A 23,640-nucleotide genomic window follows, 5' to 3' on the forward strand; every position below is an offset into this window, starting at 1 on the left:
GAAAGATCTGGGAGGAAGAAAGGAGAAGCGGGGGAAATGGTTTATTCCCCTTTGTTGTAAGACTCAAGGAATTTGGGTCTTGGGGTCCCCAAGGAAGGTTTTTGGGGGGACCAGAGTGCCCCAAAACACTATATATATTTTTGGGTGGTGGCAGTGTATCAGATCTAAGCTGGTAATTAAGCTTAGAGGAATTCATGCTGGTACCCCAATTTTTTGGACTCTAAGGTTCAAATTGGGGATAAAATACCATGACAGCTTGTAAAAATAATTTTGAAGAGCAAACGTTTTGCACCAGATGTAAGGTATTAAAAAAAATTTCTTGGAGGGGGAGAGCGTACAGTTCCCTTTACAAAGGCTTCAAACCTCCATCCTCAGTTGTCAAATGTAGGAAGTTCTATTTGTCTGCCTGCCTATTGTTATTGTTATTCCATGTCCATCACGATACTACAGAATACTATGCTATATTATCAATACACTGAGCAAAATATACATTTTATAGCAAGTGCATTTAATATAGGTTTGATTGCTAATTATTGCTGCCTCCATCTTTGACTGTAGCTATGAGGAGAAAAATGATTAAATGGAAAAAAAATGAATACCTTTCCCACTCCTTCACCCCTCCACTCTGCAAGAATTAAGGTGTAGATTTTTAACAGTGGGGATAGTTAACTATTGGAACAACTTATGTAGAAATGCACTGGACTCCCTATCACTTGAAGTTTTTAAATGAAAAATGGATATCTTACTAAAAGATATGCTATAGCTCAAACAGAAGTTATGGGCTTGCTGCAGAAATTATTGGGTGAGGTTCTTTGGCTTGTGTTAGGAGGCAGTCAGACTAAATCAGGGATTGGCAACCTTTGGCATGCGGCCCGCCAGGCCGTTTGTTTACTTGCTGTGTCCACAGGTTCGGCCAATCGCGGCTCACACTGGCCTTGGTTTGCCATTCCAGGCCAATGGGGGCTGTGGGAAGCAGTGGTCAGCCCATCCCTTGGCCCACGCTGCTTCCCGCATTGGTCTGGGATAGCGAACTGTGGCCAGTGGGATCCACGATCGGCTGAACCTGCAAATGCAACAGGTAAACAAACTGGCCCGGCCCACCACGGTGCTTACCCTGGTGAGCCACGTGCCAAAGGTTGCCGATCCCTGAACTAAATGATTATAATGACTCCTTCTGGCCTTAAAAACCTATGACTCTAAGTGCATGGTACAAAGGATATACCACAGCGCAAGAGAAGGAGAAATTAGGGAGACATTTTTGGAAGCTCATATTAAAATATTGGTAACATCACTGGTCCAGTGACAAAAATCTGTCCTTGATTCTGCATGTGAACATCCCAATCTTCCTACAGGGAGCCACAGAAAATGGTAGAGGACATGTTATGGCTTGCAGTCTTTTCTTGATTTTAAACGTAATATAGAATTCCATCTTTGTACTCTGACATTGTTTTTTCACTAAAGAAAGTATTTCTGAAGAACGTACTCCAGGCTCTCTCCCTTAAAACAAACAATCATCTCCTTTGCGGTGTTGCACTTCCTCTATCTGGCCTATGTATTTGTGGTTCTTCATACTTGTCACTGCACTTGAATTTCATGAATAAAAGGAACTTGGCTTCCTTTTTTCACAAGTCAGAGCAAAATACTGGTGTGACAAACGAAAACAACACTGACTGTGTGTACTCTGTTTGTGAAGTGATATGTCTTTCCAAACACAAAGGGCATAACCATATACTTTCAATCTGAATGACATTTAGTTATATCTGCTCACATCCATTCTGAGTGAAGCAAGGAGTTTTGAAGTGTTTGCTGTGGTGCTCAGAGGCTAGGCACGATATAGTAATCCAGTAGGCTTCCCAAAAGAAAGGGTGCAGAACCCATTGTTTCTTAGCACTCTAATTTTATTGAGTAAATTCGTGTCCTTAATGAGGGTCTCATATGTACATGTCATATATCTAATTTGTCACCTCCAACTTGGCTTCAAAAGGAGTTTCCATGTGTCATGACTGCAGGATTGAGCCTCCACTGCAGCTGAACACACAATTAAAGGGAAGGTGCAGTAATGGTAGAAAACAAAGTGATGGTAAGGAGCTCAGATAGGGAGAAAAGGATATACACCGCTACCCCAATATAACACGACGTGATATAACACGAATTCGGATATAACGCGGTAAAGCAGCGCTCCGGGGATGGGGAGGGGCAGGGCTGCGCACTCCGGTGGATCAAAGCAAGGTAAATATAACACAGTTTCACCTATAACACGGTAAGATTTTTTGGCTCCCGAGGACAGCGTTATATCGAGGTAGAGGTGTAGCTGTAATAGTCTTAAGAACGAACAAGAAGGATTTTCCCCTGGGGCCAAAGTACCACTAAAAGCACAATTATTCACGGCTGTCTAATACACTGAGAATATGTTCTCATGGATCATGTGAACTAATACTCTTCAGTGTACCAGGCACTAAGACTGTTCGTTAAGGCTATTTTGCATGTTTGTAACACATTAATGGATATTTTCTAATTCACTCATCAAATCAACTCTATTTGTGTTCAGAAGTAAATCGAGCTGTTGATTTCTAAGCTCAAATTGTGAATTCAAATGGGTAAAGTGGGATTCAGGGACTTCTACACTGCTTGTAGCACAGCAGGTTAATTATTGGTAAAACATGGAATACTTAGGAAGGTAACTTCTAACACCCAAATGACCCGCTGAACGACTGCATGTGTGGCTTAACATACTGATATTAAAGAAGCCTTGATCTTCATGTGTAATAGCTAAAGATTCAGTTTGTGCCATAAATATATATAGGTATATTGCAAACTTTCTCAGGAAAACAAGTATTTCTAATGCTATTCTAAGTTTTAGACATTTATTGCATAGTTTTTTCAGTAGCTGTGCTTCTTCATTTATAAATACAAAGAGTCCCACTCTTACAGGGAAAAGCAGACAACAGGTTGTTCATGATGACAACAGCAAGCGAAGGACGCTATTGCAGGATAGCAGCTGGATAAAGAAAAGACCTGAGGAGGAGAGGTAAGGAAAGAATTAATTTCAGTTCCGGCAGTAAAGATCATATGCAACATATTTTCCCTGACTGCAGGTTAACATACACTTCTGGGTTTTTTTAAATTTATTCTATTATCTAATTTTTTGCAAGAGTAATGCTTTAGCAAGTGGGTTTGCATTTATTTCACTATAAAATCACTATTGACCCAAACCTGAGGTGCTGCTGAACGCCTCCTGCAAGCTGTTAACATCCTTAACTTCCACTGTTACCACAGTGGGAGCTAGGGGTGCACAGCATCTTGCTAGATGTGCTCAGCACCTCACAGGATGGGCTCAAGATGACATTCCCTTATACTTTGATTACTGGAACACCTGATTTTCCATGTCTGGAAAAATGCCAATCATTTAATGTTGACATTCATTTAAGGAATTTAATTGCATCAGGACCAATACTTTAACCTACTGTGGTGCCCTATTATTATGATTGGTATTACTATAATGCCTAGAAGCAGCAATCAAGTTCAGGCATCCATTGAGCTAGGAACCATACAAATACATAGTAAGAGACAGTCCCCATTCCAAAGAGCGTATAGACAAGAGCTGCTGTCAGTGGAGTTAAAATGGTTTAAAACTGGTGTTAGATATGAGTCAAGACATAAATGGTTGTCAAGAAATTGGTCTTTGTTTAAAGAATTTGATTTTCACCAAAGATCTGACTTTTTTTTAATTGCAGTACTAATGAAAACTATGGCAGAGTTGTGCTTAACCAATACAAATCTCAAGATAGTTTACACAGGTACAGTAAGTAGTGTGTCTATACATCTGTCAAATGGTATTGCCAGAGATAAAGGAAAATACACACATTAAAGTCCTGTTTATGCAAAGAACTTGTTTTGTTCAATTTGACCCTGCTCTTCCTCCCATTATCATTACTTACTTACCTCCTACCGACTTCAATGGGAACAGGATCTGGCCTTTAACTCTGAATATATTGGAGTACTGCATAGTGTCTTACATCAACACTTGCATATTGTTTTCATTTTGATCAAATGAATAGAAATGTTAAAATACATTTGTATATATTCTTATTTAGAATGTCATTTTTGCAAACAAATGCAAACTTTAAAAATAGTTTGTTTTTAATTACATCTAACTAATTTTTCTTTATAACAGTAACTTGAATGAAAAGGAAGATCAGAAAGTTTTACCTCGGCCAATACAGATCTGATACTACTTAGACAGGTAGCATATTCTTGTATACAATATTTTGTCATTTTCATGCAAGTGGTGTTTTGTATATGTTTTGTCTACAAAAGGAAAAGTATTAACAAGTAAAATGAGTGGCATATTAACTTTTGCATTTATACCATGGTAGTCTGATTTTTTTTTTTAAACTACTGTATGTGTATTTTTCCCTCCAAGATCTTTTGTCTTGAGAAGGCATAGGCACTGACTTCCTCTGTTCCTGGGGGATACTCGACCCTGGCTCTGCCCAAGACCCCACTCCATTCCACCCCTCCTCAAGCCACACCCTGCCCCACCTCTTCCCACCCCTGCTCTGCCCCAGGCCCTGCCCTTGCTCTGCCCTGGACCCTGGACCCACTCCACCCCTCCCCTAAGCCCTCACTCCTGCCCCACCTCTTCCCGCTCCCGCTCTGCCCCTGCCCTGCCTCTTCCCATTCCCTCCCCAACCTCTTCCTGTCCCACTCCTCCCCCTTTTCCCCCCAGCACCTCCTGCATGCTGCTGAACAGCTGATTTGCGACACACAGGAGGCGTGGGAGGGAAGAGCTGATCTGTGGGACTGCTGGTGGCTGCTGAACACCCTCTAATTTTTTTTCCGTGGGTGCTTCAGCCCCAGAGCACCCACGGAATCAGCACCTATGTGAGGAGTGATATATTGGTTGCATAGTTCTGTGTCCAGAAAGCATTTAGGCAGCAGAATGGTGTACCAGTTTGCACATAAGTTTATGTTGATTTTAGACTTGTATTCACCTTCAAAAGGGAGTTCCTATTTTTATTATTCTGTGTCTGTAGCACTGAATAGGTTCTACTATAAAAATGGATTTCCTAGTATTGTAAATGGAATTCCTGCTGATTTACTCGCATGCAAGTGAGTGGAGAATTGGGTCCTCTGTGTGACATATAAATATATACAACATTTCTGCCTGCAAATACAGTCTCTGTCATGTACGTGAATTAGCAACAGGCCAGCCTCAAACATTCAAATTGAAGAAACCTCACCCAAATTTCCCATTCCTTCCGAGTCTCTACACTTCCCTCCCACAATGTATCATAAACCCCTACTTTATGAGAAGTGTAGGGGAAAGGGACGTGTCTTATTTTACCCAGATTGTTTCTCCCTTCTTATTGAGAACTAATTAGATATGTGGGGAAGAGGTGGAAGACATGCCTTAAAATCAGCTACTCATCATGATGATCTTTACGCTTTTACTTCTTTGTACAAACTATTACTGACTCCAAAACTGATGTGGTGAAGAATAAACACTAACAATTGCCTTCTATGATATCTGAGTCTTGAAATAAATAAAAAGAACACTCAAGCCAACCTCAGTCTTCCACTCTGTTGTTGGCTTGAGAGACAGAAATGTCGGGACAGTAACACTAGGGAAATTAAAGATGTAGATCTGGATTTTTCTGCAGTGTCCTCAATAAAAAGCAGAATGAAGGACAAGGGTGTAAGTCTCAGTGAATAACAGCTGGTTGAGAATTACTTAAATATTTTTTCATCCCTATGGCCCCGTAATGTTAGCAAGCTTAGTGAGACCTCTAGTGGTCTTCTGAATAACTGCAGACTACAGTCACAAATTGCCTGGGGCATGAGCAACTTGAACTACTTACATATCTAATTTTAAGAATTAAAAAAAAATCTAGAAAACACATTGCACAAATTGCGGCCTGGAATGGCTATGCAAGAATTTCCACTGAAAGCAATCGGTGCCCCACATGTGTATCTGAAGGCAGAATATGTAATTCTTTGTTTCAGTTAGTGACATCTGATTAGCAGTTCTCTTACTGAGCATGGCTAATTATTGTTCTGTGTCTATTGCACTGGACAGGCACTCCATTTTATAAAAAAACCCCTGTAATTATTTTCATTTTTGTATTTAAATAATGGGTCTTGACTGACAATCATTTGTCTGTGAAAAATGGGTGAGATAATATCTTTTATTGCAGTGATTCTCACCAGGGGCTTGAGGCCCCTTGGGGGGGGCCACGAGCAGGATTCTGGGGGGCCACCAACCAGGGCTAGCATTAGATTTTCTGGGGCCCAGGGCAGAAAATCAAAGCCCCGCCATATGAGGCTGAAGCCCAGGCCCTAAGCTCCGCCACCCGAGCTTGAAGCTGAGCAATGTACCTCTATGAGGGCCCTTGTCACATAAGGCCCCAGGTAACTGCCCTGCTTGCTACCTCGTAATGCCAGCACTGGCTTTTATATGCAGAAAACCAGTTATTGTGACACAGGTGGGCCGTGGTGTTTTTAATAATATGTTGGGGTGGACTTCAGAAAGAAAAAGATTGAGAACCTTTGTTTTATTAGAGCAACTTCTGCTCATGAAAGAAAGAAGCTTTTGTGTGCCACATAGGTCTTCTTCAGGAATTTTTTTTTCTTCAGAGCTCTTCAACTGCTTTCAGTTATTTAAGCCAAACATTTAAGATAAACAACCCCAACTTAGTGTTTATAATCAATCTTAAAGTATATATTGTACACTTGATCTTTGTGCAGAACTCCTGTTGATACCAAAGGGGGTTCCACACATGGAATGAGGATAGAACTTGGTAAATGTTATCAGTTCTGTTCGAATATTTGTGATACTCAGACTTTAGTGAAAGATAAAAATGCTCTCTTATCCTAATAGTGAATTCACTAACAGTTTGGAAAAGTTTAGGCAATGACTATAGAATCCATTAAAGGCATGAAAAATCATGTGCTTGATCCTTATGCAAATCTAATGGCTGAATAAAATCAATATTAAGTACAAATGATCTAACCTCTTTGGCTAATGTTACTCCTGAAGGTCACATGTCTGTTCCATCACTGATTCTGTACTAGAGTTTCTTCAAATCACATTGATCTGTAAAAGCCATCATGAAAGAACATTGTACCTCTCATGGGACAGTGGAAGAGCAAGTTGATTATAAATATACAGTACTACCTCATCAAAATACTTTCTAACAGTTTGACTTTAATAGTAGTCACAGCCAGTTTAAAGGAAAAATTCTAATCATTTCATTTTAATGATGACTGTGGTAGTTACAGGATATTTAACCATTCAGAATTTGGACATAGTTTATAATCTTTTTTTAGTCACATGTATGCCTTGAAATTATGTGTATTGGTTCAGTTACTATACTATTCTTACTCATCAACATCATGTACTGGCTGTCATAAGCTATGCAGCCTTACCCAGTAATAGTTGATGTTGCCATTTTATTCTTAGTGTATTTTTAAAGACATGATTCTAATCTAAATGTGAAAATGAATTTTGTTCTGTATTTCTATACAGAATTTCAGACACAAGAGATGCTGATAAAGCGAATAATTCCCCACCCTTAGATAATAGGACAACTAACAGGTAAGAGTCTGAGACCTGCTAACCCTTAAAAATATCCCTAGACATTCTTATTACTGTTATTTTATTAGCAATGCCTATATCAAGGATGAATAGAGAGCATAAACAATGCTGTGTGATGTGACAAAGATTTCAGAGCTGGTGAGAATTTTTTTTTTATTTAGGTAAAAAAAATTTTAACTGAACTTTTCAGCAGAAAACTCTGACTTTGTTGAACAAATGAAAACTGAAAAACTGAAAGAATTTTTGGCAGCTGAAAACTAAAAAAAAAATTGGGTTGGAGGTTTTTGGTTTTTCAAAGAAAAATATCTAAAAGTTTGGAGGAAACCAGACACTTTCTGTGAAAATTTTCATTTATTCAAACCCAATTTTCCATTGGCAAAAAGTTTTGACCTGTTCTAAATTTTTTGTTGAGTCAGGGCTGACTACATTAAATATATACTAGTGTTTGGTGAACAACACTGAAAACATACCTTCTACATTACTGTTGGCACATGAGTAATTTAAGTCTCCATTTAAGAAGATAAAGGTGAAAAAAGCTCAGCTATTATATTTATAAATGCAATTGGTCAAATTCCCTGCTGGTCCAACTTCATTCAGTGTCAGTTATATCAGTGATAAATTATGTCCAATATAATTGGTTATGATAACCAAATGGTACATGTAAGTGTAACCCTGGGAAGTGGTGAGATAATTTTAAAGTGAAACTGAGCGACTATGACATGTACAGTGCAAGTGAGACTATGCTTTCGTATTAAGATTTCTCACAACTTTGTTGTAAATCAGTATGGTGATGATATGTGAAATATAATATAAACTGGGTTTTATGTTGTGGCTGGAGATAATTCTGAATATGCCTAGAGAGAAATTCAAAAGAGGATTCATGATGGGACTTAAACGGTACATAGGCTTTGCACTGGCCCTCTACACATATTCCCCTGATGAATGTTCATAACAAGAATTGTGATAGATTCCATACTATATTTATCCTCACTAGTTCAAAAGTTGAGACAATAGGACAATAACTTATGAAATGCAAACCTCTTATGAGGAAATCGCTGTAGGGTAGAATGTCAAATAGTCTTGTAGGCATGTACCTAAATGTACAGCATTCATTATCCATCATCATCATCATGGCAACTCCCAAAGGATGTAGCCTTCTTATAAATCATGTGCCACCCAGATTGATCTCTACCTTGGTTCTTAAGATAGTCTGGCTCGATATTCAGTCTATGGCCATCATTGGTGATCTTATTACAACTGCAGAGCTTTTGGTGACCACATGATCGCTGACCCTATAGCGGCATTCCTCAGTAAATGTGCTTCATACTTTGTTGAACTTCCATCCTGATAATAATAAAGCATCTGAAACCAAACCAGTGCTGATGGAGGTGGTTGCTAGCTTTGGTTACGGATAACCTCACTGATAGCCTTGGTTATGGATAACATCATTCCTGATCTATGCATACTATGGCACACCTGATGAAGATGAAGGGAATCGAGAATGTACAGCATTGCCACAATAATAGTATCTGATTAAGAAACATACAATTCAAAATGTGAAAAATAGAGATTTTTTTAATGTTTTGGTGGCTATAAAATGTAGTGTAGTGACATGGATGGATATAATGGTCAAAATTTTTACAAATGGCTAATGATTTTGGGTGCCCAATTTGAAACACTTTAAAATAGTTGGATTTTTCAGAATATCCTCTGAATATAAGGCCCCTTCAACGTATCTTAAATTGGGCATCCAAAACTGAGGCCCCTGAAATCACTAATCACTTTTGAAAATCATAGCCAACATATGTAGCTATAATTGTACCAATTACTGTTTAGAATTCCATCCTTTAAAGAGTGCCGTGATAGCAAAGATCCCATTCCTTAGTTTATCAATTAAAATCATAACTTCACTGAAAAACAATAAACAAACTAAGTCTCTTTTGTTAACAGACAGTCCTGGACTCCTTCAAATACATCAACCACCACCACCACCGCATCTCCTGTGAAGCACAAAAGGTATTCAATATCACCTTTGTTTTGCTCTCTGAGGATATCTACAGTACCGTTGTCCATCAGTAATGTGCTAAGATATATTGGAACAATAACTTCCTCTCACAAGTTTGAAATTCTTTTAAAAAGAGTTCTGCTCCTGAAAATTATCATTATCTGGCTATTCCCCACTGGATCACTGTGGGGGCAGGGACTCTTTTTTTACTGCCTATTTGGGTGGGGTCTAGCACTGGTTCTTGATTAGAGCCACTACACACTACTGCACCATAAATGAACAATAATAGTACTGTCTTCTATAATAGATAAAAATTAGGGTTAGAAACTTGTTTGATTTCAATGGCATTAGCTGAGAGATGGAGACAATTGTTTACAGAGTAAAGAACAGAGTTGCCACCTGTAAGGTTCAGAAGACTGGGACACCCAGTAGGATCCTGAGTCTATTAAACTGGACAACTGGCAGTGTGTACTGAGTACCCTTACAGATTTCCCAGGACAGTTACCTCAAAAAAGGGGGATTCTGGGAAAATCTGCACAGGTGGCACCCTAGCAGACAACTGAATTATTAACTAAAAATGGGCTGCTGGTGGATACTCATTTTCTTGTGCATTACCTTCCTGGCAGCAGCTCCCAAATTCTGTCCCTTCTGGCTTTGCTCCAATTCCATCTCCATTCCATATACTAAAATGATCAGCAATTAAATTGTTGACATTGAAATTAAAGTATTGTTGTTGTGTTAGAATTAACATACCTAATGAGATTAATGGAGGGCAGACAGTTTACTCCCCTCAGTCATTTTCCTTAGGCTGTCGGCAGACTTGGGAAGACACCACTACATTAATTATACACGGTTCACATTTGAAAGGTTTTTCTTCACAGTAATGATGGCTACAAACTTACTTTTGTTAGAATGAAAACTTAGATTCTGCAGAATCTGAATGTGTTATGGAGGCCACGTAAATACATCAAGCTTTCCAGATCTGTCAGCTAGGCTTGGGGGTTTGACCCATCTGGTTGTCCCTCATGAGACCTGTTTTACTGGCACAAGAGGCTAAATTCTTACTTCATTTGAGCTGCACCAAAGAAGAACTTGGACCAAAGATTGTATTTTGTACATTGGTGGCACCACTGTAATTAAAGGTTTCACTTTATGTCCACTTGCATTAAATTCTCTAACAGAGTAAACAGAATGGTGTGTCACGATGGTGGTTGCTATGAAGGCACTGGAAAATAAGTTTAAAAGAAGAATAATTTAGGAAATGTTATGAGCATTTTCCATATCACCTCTGAGATTCTAACATTCTCCTTTCAAAATATTCTATAGATTTTAAAATTGCTGTTCGTCCACTAAACCCACTACATACTCTTTAACTGAATTATTAATTAATACTTAACAGGCAGTCTTGGATGCCACCACCAGTCTCTGGTTATAAGAACGCCACAGTTACTGTGGAAAACAAAGGGTAAGAACTAAGAATAGCATTTAGGTGTTTTTTTATTATTATACCTGATCCTGCAAAGTGCTGAGGACCCTTAACTTCCACTGAATCAGCTCTCAGTAGCAGGTGTTTAGGAAATTCAGAAAAACTTGTGCTAAAATTAGCTGGTTATGTAACAAGTAAATGTTTAGTTATTAATGCTACAGCTGCATCTGCTTTCTGTCTGATGAATAATGAAACTGCTCACATCTCAATGTTAAATATGGATGAATTATTGAAAATGTGTATATTTACATACACAAGATGTGGGTGTTATCTTTATTCTGAAAAATTGCATTGTGATCTCAGTGTTTCTAAGTGAAATTGTATTTATGGAAGTGAAATTATGTGAATTGAACTCAGTGTATAAATTTAAGCAGGTGCATACATATTTGCAGGATTGGGGCCAATGGGGGCTGAGGGAACCGGTGGCCAGCACATCCCTCAGCTCCTGTCGCTGCCCGCAGCCTCCATTGGCTTGGGACAGCAAACCGCGGCCGGTGGGAGCCACAATCAGCTGAACCTGCAGACATGGCTGCAGGTAAACAAACCGGCCCGGCCCAGCAGGGTGCTTACCCTGGTGGGCCGCATGCCAAAGGTTGCTGATCCCTGCTTTGGAGCAATGCCTGCAAATTTGGTAGGGGGTTGCCCTGTGTCAGCGATAAGCCTTTTCCTATGAAAATCCACCCAAACTTGGCCATGTTGTATGCAAACACAAAAGCTTATATGAACACATGGGCCTGATGCTGAACTGCTTATAATTGTTTAAATATATTCTTGCATATAGATAAATAGTGAACTTTTTTCAGTAAAAAGAAAAACTTTGCACATACAAATTATGTATGAAAAGTATGAATATAAAATATGGAGTTTTGTACGTACAAGGCTGAATAAACCTTCAACCAGTCAAAAAACATATAACTACATAACTTGAAATGGAATATCTGATTTACCCAAAAATTTATTAAAACAAACAAACCAACCCACTAACTCTCTCATGCACAAATTTCAACTGCTTTGGTTTTGTTTTTACCAAGTTGTTGGGAGTTGTGGGTGTGGCAGTCTGAAAACTGCCTTCCATTGAAATGCTCTCTCCAACCTTACTATGGAAGGGCTATGTATATTTCTGTAATAACAAATGAATGTATAGCTTTTTGTGAAGGAGCACGCTAATTTCACCATTCTCAGTATTCTATTGCACCTCTCAAACCTATTTCTAAATGGTAAATTAGAGAATGAATTTTCTTCTTAAAGAAAAATGCTCAGATACTTTTCATTGAATGTTTTAATACAGGCAGTCCAGAACCCCACTAGATACAACCACCACAACTACAGTTGATACTAGACGGTAAGAATGAGCACAGTGTTTATATTATGATTAATTCTGAACCATGCTGTAGACTTGTTTTTATTTTCTGTGCTGCAGTACAGTTCCTTTCAAGCGACTTAGCTCACTACAGAATAGCAACTCTGTGATAATCCTGAGTATTCTCTGAAGGTCTTTTGCCAATGGATAAACTTCCAAATGGATATGTAGATGCAATACATCTCTTTCCTTGTGCTTTTGATTTCCTTGCATTTTGTTTACAATATGTGTATCCATTGAGTTGTTGTAGCTGTGCTGATCTCAAGATATGAAAGAGACAAGGAGTTCTGTGGAGCTCAAAAACTTCTTTCACCAACAGAAGTTGATTCAATAAAAGATATTACCAGACCCACCATTCCCTGTCCATAGAGTCAGCAGTTGCAGGAAGTTAGAATTCAGCATGGATGCAATTAACGTAGCTTCAGTAACTGTCTATATGCACAGGATTTTTGGGGCGATTCTGGAAATTACATTACAGCCAATGTCATACCCTTTTATATGTAACTCTAGCTCCCTCGTAGCAAAGATGGAGTCTGTTCTGCAGGCAGCTCTGGCCAAGAGAAGGTGCGTGTGCAGGAATGCAGCAGGAAAAAATCCCTTCCATCCCAGGGGCATCTGTTCCAACCCCCCCAGAGTGAACGCACACCCCCACAGGGAAAGTACAATGGATATAAGAAAGGGAAATATTTATTTGCAAAGGGATGAGAGGAGAAAAACAACAAGGGGAAATATAGGGGGAGTAGTAAAACAGGGCTGCATTCAAATCAAGGCCCACCCCGCCTCCCCCGCCGGCCCAGCTGTAGCACAGTCTGGAAGGGCAGACACCGAGCAATGTGTTAGCACACAGAGTTCAGGAATCCTGAGCAAAGTTCCAGTCCAGTGGTGAGTCTTGGGTGCTCCTGGTCATCTTCGGCGCCAGTGAACTTTCCCTCAACAAACCCCTCTGGTGCCCTCTTCTGCCACTCTCTGCAAAGCCACACAGAGGGGCCACTTCCCCACTTAACTAGCTAGCAGCCTTCCTCCTTATTTCCAGTGCAGAGTCACAAGTCCCAGTACTCACAGCCCTATGCAGCTCTGGGCAGCCGTAATACTGGGTCCACCTCCGGCCGGTCCTTCTTGGGCGATTCCTCCATGGCACAGTGCTCCTTCTGGCTTCTGTCCTGGGCAGGGACGGCTACAGGCACCAGCAGAGGAAGTCTGAGCTGCTTTTTTTTTTTTTGCTTGGGGTGGCAAAAATGGTAGAGCCCTGGGCCTGGGGGATCCCTGATTGGCAGCCCTGTCCTTCCGAGGCTTCAGGCAGGTTCTCTGCTGCTTCACTTTGTGAGGGCCTGCGAGCTGCAGTCCTTCTTTCTCTCTGGAATTCCAGAGCCACATCCTGGAGTTTCCCTCCTTACTCTTCTGCTTCCCCTCCCCCCTTCAGAAAAAGATTTACATGGGCCATCCTCTCTAAACCCCAAGGGGTTACATATACAGAACTGTTTTCTTGCTGTGATATAGGGTATATATCTAAAATTTATGACTAACTCATACCCTGGCTCGTGTAACTGTGGGGGAGGGGGAGGGGACAGAAATGGAATCTGGTGTGTTGTCTGCTACAGTTATCCTGGCAGGTCAGGATTCCATCAGAGGGCTGCAGCTCCATGCTGTGGCGTGCATTTTGCTGCTCCTCTGAGTGGAAGCAACTTGCGCGCCTGCAATCTGCCATCTAGTGCTTGCTGTTGAGAGAGGATATGCACCAGACAACATAGAGGGAAGAGTTCTGTCCTCTACGCAGCAGATTAAGTCCTCTTGCGGATATGATGCATAGACATGAGCATTAGCTGTTTTGATCTCACAGCAGTCCACACCTGTGTGCAATGTAGTAATCATGCCCTGCTATTTGCTTTGTGGGAGGAAAGGCTCCCCACTTCCTTTTCCCTCGTTTTACAGTGGAGATGGCATGACTGTGCCCACTGAAAGTTGCAAACAAGAAAGCAAAACAACAACCAAACACATAAATACACAATGCATGAACCCTAACCCTCCCCCCGCCTCTCCCCCCAACAAAGCTTATAGCATTTAATAAGGAAATTTCTATCTTTATCTATATGGGTTTTTATGCTGCTTTAATCTTCTGCCACTGTCATTTGCATATGATCTAGCCCACTCTATAATTTTAGATGGCTGCAGCTATGTCTACTAGAAAAAGGAGTTGAACTATGACACTTCTTATTAGTCCAACTCTTTTTTTTGTTTTACCATAACATATTTTAATTTTTTAAAATGGCGAGAGATATTTCTACTGTATACACATGGCATATAATATTTATTTTATGGTTTTATCCAACCAGTTATACAGGCACTGTTTTGAGTCAAATAAAGATGCAAGCTTTGCAATTATTTTAATAATTTGTTCACTACCGTCCATCTGTTAAACCAAGATTCAATATCACTGCTCAATAGAAGTATGGCACCTGATGCTGAAGTTTAATTTAATAATAATAAGAGCTATACACCTATCTCCTAGAACTGGGAAGGACCTTGAAAGGTCATTGAGTCCAGCCCCTTGCCTTCACTAGCAGGACCAAGTACTGATTTTTGCCCCAAATCCCTAAGTAGCCCCCTCAAGGATTGAATTCACAGCCCTGGGTTTAGCAGGCCAATGCTTAAACGACTGAGCTATCCCTCCGTTACATCATTGCTTGCTGCCCTCATTCTCATCAAAATGATGGATTTTTTTTTTACAAATGGTGCTCATGTTGCATTTATTTTGGATTAATTTCAATATCTCATTACGGTCATGCCAATTGTGGAAGTATCTCAAGTAACAGAGCTGCAGAATGACTGTTAATGTCTTCCCAGTAGACAACCAGCAAGTACTGAGCCAGGGAGGAGTAGAGAGTTCTACCTGTTTTGGGCAAAATTGATATGATTCTATTCCTTGGCCTCCTCTCCTCTTCCCCTTTATGCTGGCCTTTCCACTGCTAGTATATTCCCCTGCCTTCATTACTTCTCTTCTCCTGCAATCACTGGTGAGCTGGAGCCCTTTCGCAGGAACCGGTTGTTAAATTTAGAAACCCTTTTAGAACCGGTTGGTCCAGGACAACCGGTTCTAAAAAAGCTTTTAAATTTAGCAAAAGCTCGGGCAGCTGTCCACCCCACCCCTGGCCTCAGCTCATGTCCCCCTCTTCCTCTGAACGCTCCACCCTCCTTCTCCTCCACCTCCCCTGCTTCCCGCGAATCGCATGTTCGTGGGAAGCCTGAAACAAGCAGCAGGCAGGTAAGCTGGGGCTGGGGCTCGTGAGGAGGGCTCCAGGGAGGCATGGTGCGGCTCAGTCCAGCTCCAGCTGAGCGGCTTCCCCGGCGCTGGCCTGGCCCGGCCGACCGCCCCAGCCCGGTCCCAGCCAAGCACTCTCGGCTCCGGCCCCAGTGGCTTGGGCCCTGCAGCACCGGTTCTGGCCAAGTGGCTCCGGAAGTCAGGCCCCGCGGCTTGGTCCCGGTCCCGGCTAAGCGGCTCCGGCCCGGCCTGGGGAGTCGGGCCCCACAGCGCTGGTCCTGGTCCTGGCCAAGAAGACCTGGCCCGGCCAGGGAGTCGGGCCATGCGGCATTGGTCCCGGCCAAGCGGACCCGGCCCGGCCTGGCTCGGGCCCTGTGATGCCGGAACCAGTCCCAGCCAAGCGGACCTGGCCCCGGCCCCAGGAAGTATGATAAGGGGGCAGGTAGCAGGGAGGGGGTGTTGGAAGAGGGCAGGGGAGTTCGGTGGGTTGTGGGGGGGTGGATAGGGGTTGGAGCAGTCAGAGGGCAGGGAACAGGGGGATTGAATGGGGGCAAGGGTCCTGGGGGGGCAGTCATGAAGGAGCAGGGGTTAGATGGGGGAGCAGGGGGCAGTCAGGGGACTGGGAAGGGGGGTGGATGGGTAAGGGGTGCTGGGGGGGGGGCATCAAGGAACATGAGGGGTTGGATGGGGCACGACCTCTCGGGGGGGGCACAACCCCCTCTTGGGGTGAAGTGAAGGGAACCTGTTGTTAATATTTTGGCAACTCATCACTGCAAATGCATACCCTATACACACACAATTGCCCCACAAGGCAGGCATTGTCCTCGTGAGACTTTCATGACACAGTTCATTCCTGGAGCACATCAGACCATATGTCCCATTTTGTCTGTGATTTTATTAAGACCTGTCCTGATCAGTTGGCAAAAGTGAGCGTTTGTCCCATTTGCTCTTGCCAACTGATCATATATGGTCACCCTACCTTTGATCATCAGTGGGCAAGAACAAACAGGATAAATGCCCACCTTTGCCAAAAAAAAGTGGGGCACGCACCCCTAGGGGGGCAAAGAGAAACATATATGGTGGGGGAAGTGGCAATGCCAGTGCTTTGGGCAGGGCAAGGGGGAGAAAGGGCTCCATCAATCTGTGAGGAGACAGGGTTTGAGTGAGCAGCAACACCAGCCAAGCAAGGGGGCAGGCCAGGCTCAGGCAATGCCAGCCCCACACAGGGGGTGTGTGTGTGTGTGGGGGGGGGGCAGCAGGGCTTGGATGACAAGTGACACCAGCCCCTCAGGGGGAGCAGGCTGGGCTCAGATGAGAGCTTTCATGGGGAATGGGAGAAGGCAGGGCTAGGACCAGCCCCATGTGTGGCGGGGGGAGGGAAAAGGCCAGCTCCACGTGTGGCGGGGGGAGGAGGGGAGACAGGGCTCAAATTAGTGGGTCAGGCCAGCCCTGCACAGTGTTCTGATTTCCCTTTGGGATGTATGGTCACCTTACCTCCGATTGGTGTTGCCACTCTGCACTTGGCCATCAAAGATGGGAGTGAAGTGATTAATTGTTCATATTTGTAAAGTGCTTTGAAGATGTACATGCTGTTTTTCAGTGCTTGGTATTATTATAGCTAATAATAGCCACCAATCAAAGGAGAGCTTCTGACTTTGCTTGAAGCATGTTTCAGGAAGACCATGAAGTGGCTTGTTTAGCAGAGTTGCAACGAGATTAAAATCAGAAGCAAATAGAGAGATGTGGACGCTATGTAAGCAGGACTACCATAACATGGCAAGAGTGGGGAATCAGAGCACCACTAGCCGTGAGCTTCTCAATTCTAGGAAAAAGACACTATCTGTCTATCCCATGCTTATAACTATGATTTCTTGGAAGGCATTCAAATAATAAGCAAGTGGTCCATTGCTGGTGGTAGCAAAGGGTAATTTGCTAGACATTAGATTTTTTTTAATTAATTTTTTTATTTTTGCTATTAAGAGAAAGCTAGAGTGTAGAGATGAATCACCCCTTTGGATCTGAAAGTAGTGAGACACAGGATTGTCCTGTTATCTTCAGGAATGGGGTTACCCAAATATGGTCTGGCTTCAAAGAAAGCTGTCACTAGTTTTCAAGTAGTCTTATGAGCCAAAGAACTGCTCTGAATTTTTCTGAATTCACTCTGTCCAAGCATGACATGAATTTTTATAGTGTCCCATTTCAATTCCATGTTAACCAAGCACTAATTACAGGACACTTAAAAGGAATGCGCAATCCATGTTAAGTATCTTATCAGTTCCACTATAATTGAGCTTTTGGCTGCCAATTGAGTACTGAAATCAAAGATACGTTGAGCTGAGTATGTACTTTGGAGAATAATTAATTGACTCATGATTGTCTAAACTAAAAACTATATGTAAAAATATAATAGAAATGTCTTATTTTATTTTCAGTATGTTATCTATATTGATTTATGCATTATTCGTACAGTAAAAAAACATTGTTGTCTTATAAGGAAGGAAAAGTAAGATACAAAGTTAGATTTTTAAATACTTGAGAGATGCTCCAATAGTAGTGTTTGTTACTTCACATCTGAAGTGCTTATGGTTCTTTCTACAGAATTGCTTCTTCAGAAAATCCAGAAGGGCCAAAGATGTAAGTCTGTGATATTTTAAATATTACTTGTAAAGCTCTTAAGCTTGGAAATACAGCACAGTTCTGTGCATATTGTTGTATACTTGCTTCTAACAGAATGACTACATGATTTAACTGAGATTTTCCTGATCACACAGGAGCAAGCAAAGAGGACATCCCACAAAGTATAAATCTCCTTATCCTTCAAATAGTTGAGAGCATTTCAATGTACATAGCTCAGCATTTAAAATACAAACAACCCCTCTCCCCGAGCCATGCCTGTTCCCTTATTTTAATTCCACAGTTGTCGTTTTTGCCACTACGAAGGTCACTCAATGTTGAACTGACTCTTTGGAGGCAATCAATAAATGGAAGAAGAGTAAATGAGGGAAAGAGTAAAATAATGGGAGGGGAAATAGTAAATTAAAGCCTTATTTAAGGTGAAGAGTTGACTGAAGCTAAATTGATATAAGGCCCTCTTAACCCAATACAGAGGAGTTGTGCCAGTTTAACTAAATCAGTTTCTAAACCTATTAGTTAAATAAGTAAAATATTCACACACAGAGAAGGCTTAACTGACTTGTAATTTCATGGATTGGGTCTATCTACTATAGCAGTTCTCAAACTTTGTCATAGTGTAGCTCTCATTTTAATAGAGATTGTCTGTCTGTTAGATCACATACACTCAGATTCCCAATCAAGTAGCCCACCTTCTCTCCCATTCATTATCTTATAACATCCCTGTGGAGACAACCCCACATATTAATAATAATAATAATAATTAATAACTAATATTATGAACATATTTAAGGTATTTTAGCTGTCTTTTAATGTGATTTAGCACCTAGATATAAGGAGGGAGAACCAGGACAGCCAGCTCTCTTTGGACTGATTGCAAATGTTCCACAGAGCACTTTGAGAGTCACTGCCCTCAGAGCTTTATGACATTCATATTACATCTATTCATTTCTGCACAATAAAATGTCTAGCTAGTTCTTGATCCTGGTAACACTTTTGTGCATGCTTAACTTTACTTCCACAAGTAGCCCTGTTGACTCATGGGGAAATTATTCAAGTGCATAAGTGTTTGCAGTATCAAGGCGTTAGTCTGCTAAAGGTGTTGCAATTATTATTTTGATGAGAGAGAAATATGATCTTAAAAATTAAGAAAAATTGACCAGTACTCTGCTTGTATTATTCTTCATATGCAAAAGTTCATATCAGATCTGCAGGGTTTTTTTTCCTACAAGCACTTCCAAACCTTAAACAAACCACAATTTATTACTGAATCCATAATGTTAAAACAACCAATCCAGAAACACCAGTTTTTCACAAAGCTGAATGGGTCACAGCACTGATGTGCAAAGAAGTGTTGTATGTGTGGGTATATATGTAATTTTAAAAAATCTGTGGAAAGTAGATGTCCTTTCTCAAAAAAAATCCTAACTCAGGGGTTCTCAAACTTAGGGACGGGACCCCTGAGGGGGTTGCGAGGTTATAACATGGGGGGTCGCGAGCTGTCAGCCTCCACCCCGCTTTGCCTCCAGCATTTATAAGGGTGTTAAATATATATAAAAATGTTTTTCATTAATAAGGGGGGTTGCACTCAGAGGCTTAGTATGTGAAAGGGGACACCAATACAAAGTTTGAGAACCACTGCTCTAACTCATTACTGTATTATAAACCTAAGAGATACTGTACAAGGATGGGTACTATTATAACTTTTATGTATATGGAATGAGATTTATATGACTCAGTCATGTTACTCATGAATTAAATATATATATAACATTATATTGCAGGACTATCTATTCATCAGAACAAACTACACCTGAGAGATCAAAAACTGCTGTAGACAATAAAACCAGAACAAGGTATTACAAATAGAGATAATCAGAATGATTGGTATGAAATGAGAAAGAGAAATATAACGTAATAGATTTATTAGACCTCAATATTTGATGGGTTACGTGGGTTCTGTGGATGAGGGGAAGCAGTATGGACCAAGTTTAGGACTAGAAGCTAGAAACTCCATGTGTGCTAATTCTGTTTTGTCAGTGATTTGCTGCATTATCTTGGAGAAGTCATTACACCTTTTGTGCTTCAATTTCCATGGCTATCAAATGGGAGTAGTGTGGTGGGAAGTAAAGACCCCATGCAGGCAGCAGCAGACACTAAAAGGGTTAATGAAGAGAGCAATCATCCCCTAGCTGCTGCTGAATAGCTAGTTTGCAACAGCTGGGATAAAAATTTGCAACCCAGACAGAGCAGGGTGGCAGCTGGAGAAGGTGAGAATCACCAGAGAGAAGTTCTAGGACAAGGATCGGCAACCTTTGGCATGCGGCCCATCAGGGAAATCAGCTGGCAGGACAGGACGGTTTGTTTACCTGCAGCATCAGTAGATTTGGCCGATTGCAGCTCCCACTGGCCACAGTTCACCCTTCCAGGCCAATGTGGGCTGCGTGAAGTGGTGTAGCTCGACAGACGTGCTGGCTGCCACTTCCCACAGTCCCCATTGGCCTGGAACCCAGCGAACCGCGGCCAGTGAGAGCTGTGATTGGCCGAACCTGTGGACGCTGCAGGTAAACAAACCATCCTGGCTCGCCAGCGGATTTCCCTGATGGGCTGCATGCCGAAGGTTGCCGATCCCAGTTCTACAGCATCAGATGGGGGAAAGCTCCTTAGAGAGAGCAACTTTCAGGCAGAAGGATCCAGGAAAGGGACCATAAGGAAAATGGCTGCAAAGACTGTATGTAGTAAGCAGTCCAGGTCGGCAGCAGGGGACCTAAACAAACAGTCCTTCCCTGCCTATTGGTGGGACCCAGAGGAGAGGTCAGCTTGGGTCCTCCTACAGTCTCCTGGAGAGAAGGAGGAAGGAACTGCTGAAGCTCCAGATTCAGGCTGGCAGCCCTAACTTAAGACTACTGGACTTTATATTTCTTCCTGTTTTAACTTTCTTTGTTCCTCCCTGATGAAGAAGAGAGATAGAGATATGAGGTCAGGGCTGGTGGTTGGAGGCCCATCACAGGACCTTTAGGATCTTGGGGTGAGACCCCTTACTATCCCTGAAAAGGGAGGGACTCAAAATGACCCAGCCACAGGGTGGAACTGTTAAAAGAGGCTGAGCGCTACAGGCTGCATTTTGGAGCTGATACCAAAAAGGAAACTGGGGCACGACTGCCTTTTTTTTTCCAAAGATTTGGCCACAAGGGGGCACATTAAAGGGCAAGAGGCTGGATGATAGTAGTTTATACCTGCTTAACACAACTCACAGGCAAGGTTTAGTTAATGTCTGCACAGTGCTATGTGGGTAAAAGAGCCATATTAGTGCGGGGTATTGTTAGTGTTAGACAGAAAAATGTAAACACAATTTAATGTGACAAATATAAAAAATGTGTGTTAAGAGTTAGTGTATGTGATACAGTATTTTGAAATACATATAGATAATATTAATCGACTATAAAAGTTATCAGTGAAGAATGGGAAAATGTTGATTATTTAAAATCCAGGCAAATTGGGAGGCTTGTCAGAATGGAAATGGTACATTTTCCAGTGTATTCTGTAATAACCGTGCACAAACACTGACTCTATGCCCTTGCCTGTAATACATTTGCAATTCAGCTATTTGGTTAAAATTGTGAATTCATTGCAAGAAAGATACTTTTAGAGATGCACTGAGAATTATAGTGGCTCACAATTTGCAATTTTTAATTTTGAATAGGAAAGGCTACAGATTTTAAGTCAGTTTAAATTAGCTCAGTTTAATTGAATCGATTAACAAAGTATAATTTTAGGAGATCTGGAGCCATAGCATATGTTACCTTGTATTCTCCAATAAATTCCATAGTACATTAGAACAGTCCAAAATCAAGGAAAACACCCTGAAGATGTCTGGCAGTGTAATTCTCTAGGAAGAAAGTAGTGCTTAAGTGAAACATTCCCATCCACAAATCTTGGAGATTTTACAGAATAAAATATACCAGTTCATTAACTAGAGATGTCACAGCCATTCCCCACTATAAAGGCTTCTTAAAGTCTTCCTTAATCCCCTTTCTCATTCAGTTCATATCCATCCTCCCCAGTGGTTCTCATTAACATATCAAGCTTTATATTCCAGTTCCTCCATTGGTGGAGAGCTGTAGGAATACTATGTGACTGATCCACTATGTTACTATGGTAACCTTGCTCTGCAGTTTTTTGTGTCACTGTGTAAACTATAAGTAGCCTGGAAAACAGAGGGCTAAATATAACCCTTTATTCTTGATGTAACCAATCCTACAGTTTTATGCACCTACAAATTCTGCTAAATGTATATATCCAATAGTGCTCAACAGAAACACCATTTTCTGTTAAAAATGCTACATTAATGCTATAATTTTGGCAAAAAATATTTACTCCATACCCAAGAAAATTAACAGTAAATCTATTTTCTAGTAATGTTGAAATTACTAAAATAAAATTAAGGTAATATTTTAGTTTGTGTGAAATATTTTATTGTCATGTAATTTTACTCAGAACTGTAATATTTAAATGCATTTTTAAAGATTTAATTGGATTTTGTTTTTTCTCTGGAGAGATGTTAAAGTATTAATAAATAACTCCCCATTTAAAATGACTGGAATATGATACTTAATGCATCTGCCTTGTCTTCTGTAGGGTACAAGAGTACAGCATTCTATTCATTCTTATGTGATTGGGTTAAATATGGATTATTATTAATATTTATGAGTGCATGATAGCTATCAAAGCATCTTCATTTTCAGAGGGCTGTGTTAGCTAGCAAAAACACATAACTGGAACAGAATGTATGCTATTGGATACTACAGATTATACTTTATGGCAAGTCAATCCCTGATTTTCTTTGCCATCCTCATAAGATCCAAGTTGTGGTAAATCACCCCTTTTGAGGAGAACTGTAACTGATTCCCTTGTGGAAGCTGTCAGTGCTAGCAGGAGCATGATTTGGAGGGAGATTAGCTGAGATGGCTGTAAAGTGCAATCTCTCTTCAGGACAAAGAATGTTAACTCCACAGTGTTTGCCATGCAAGTGTCTTTGGAGCAGGGGGACTGGAATCTGGAGCTCCGAGGCTATAGAGTCACTCTCTCTCTCTCTGGTTCAGTGACTGATTGAAGCAGTTGTTCAAAATGAAACAGAGTCAACAGGACAGACTGAGGGCTTGTCTACATCACAAAGTTGCAGCGCTGGTGAGGGGGTTACAGCGCTGCAACTTAGGAGGTGTACACATCTGCAGGGCATCACCAGCGCTGCAACTCCCTGTTTGCAGTGCTGGCCGTACTCCCGTTTTGTCTCGGGTGTAGAGGA

At 41.3% G+C, this 23,640-nt stretch overlaps 1 protein-coding gene across 1 annotated transcript in view; it reads left to right on the plus strand.

The window, feature by feature from the left end:
* SCEL (sciellin) overlaps positions 1-23,640 on the plus strand; it is a 74,611-nt gene that overhangs the window by 21,062 nt on the left and 29,909 nt on the right. The window contains 10 exon segments of the mRNA XM_030567023.1: positions 2,932-3,028; positions 3,735-3,797; positions 4,175-4,208; positions 4,210-4,235; positions 7,520-7,597; positions 9,548-9,613; positions 11,002-11,067; positions 12,377-12,430; positions 18,303-18,338; positions 20,120-20,191. Coding sequence (XP_030422883.1) covers positions 2,932-3,028; positions 3,735-3,797; positions 4,175-4,208; positions 4,210-4,235; positions 7,520-7,597; positions 9,548-9,613; positions 11,002-11,067; positions 12,377-12,430; positions 18,303-18,338; positions 20,120-20,191 — 592 coding nt within the window.

Source organism: Gopherus evgoodei, chromosome 1, assembly GCF_007399415.2.
Source record: "Gopherus evgoodei ecotype Sinaloan lineage chromosome 1, rGopEvg1_v1.p, whole genome shotgun sequence".
Taxonomy (NCBI): Eukaryota; Metazoa; Chordata; order Testudines; family Testudinidae; genus Gopherus; species Gopherus evgoodei.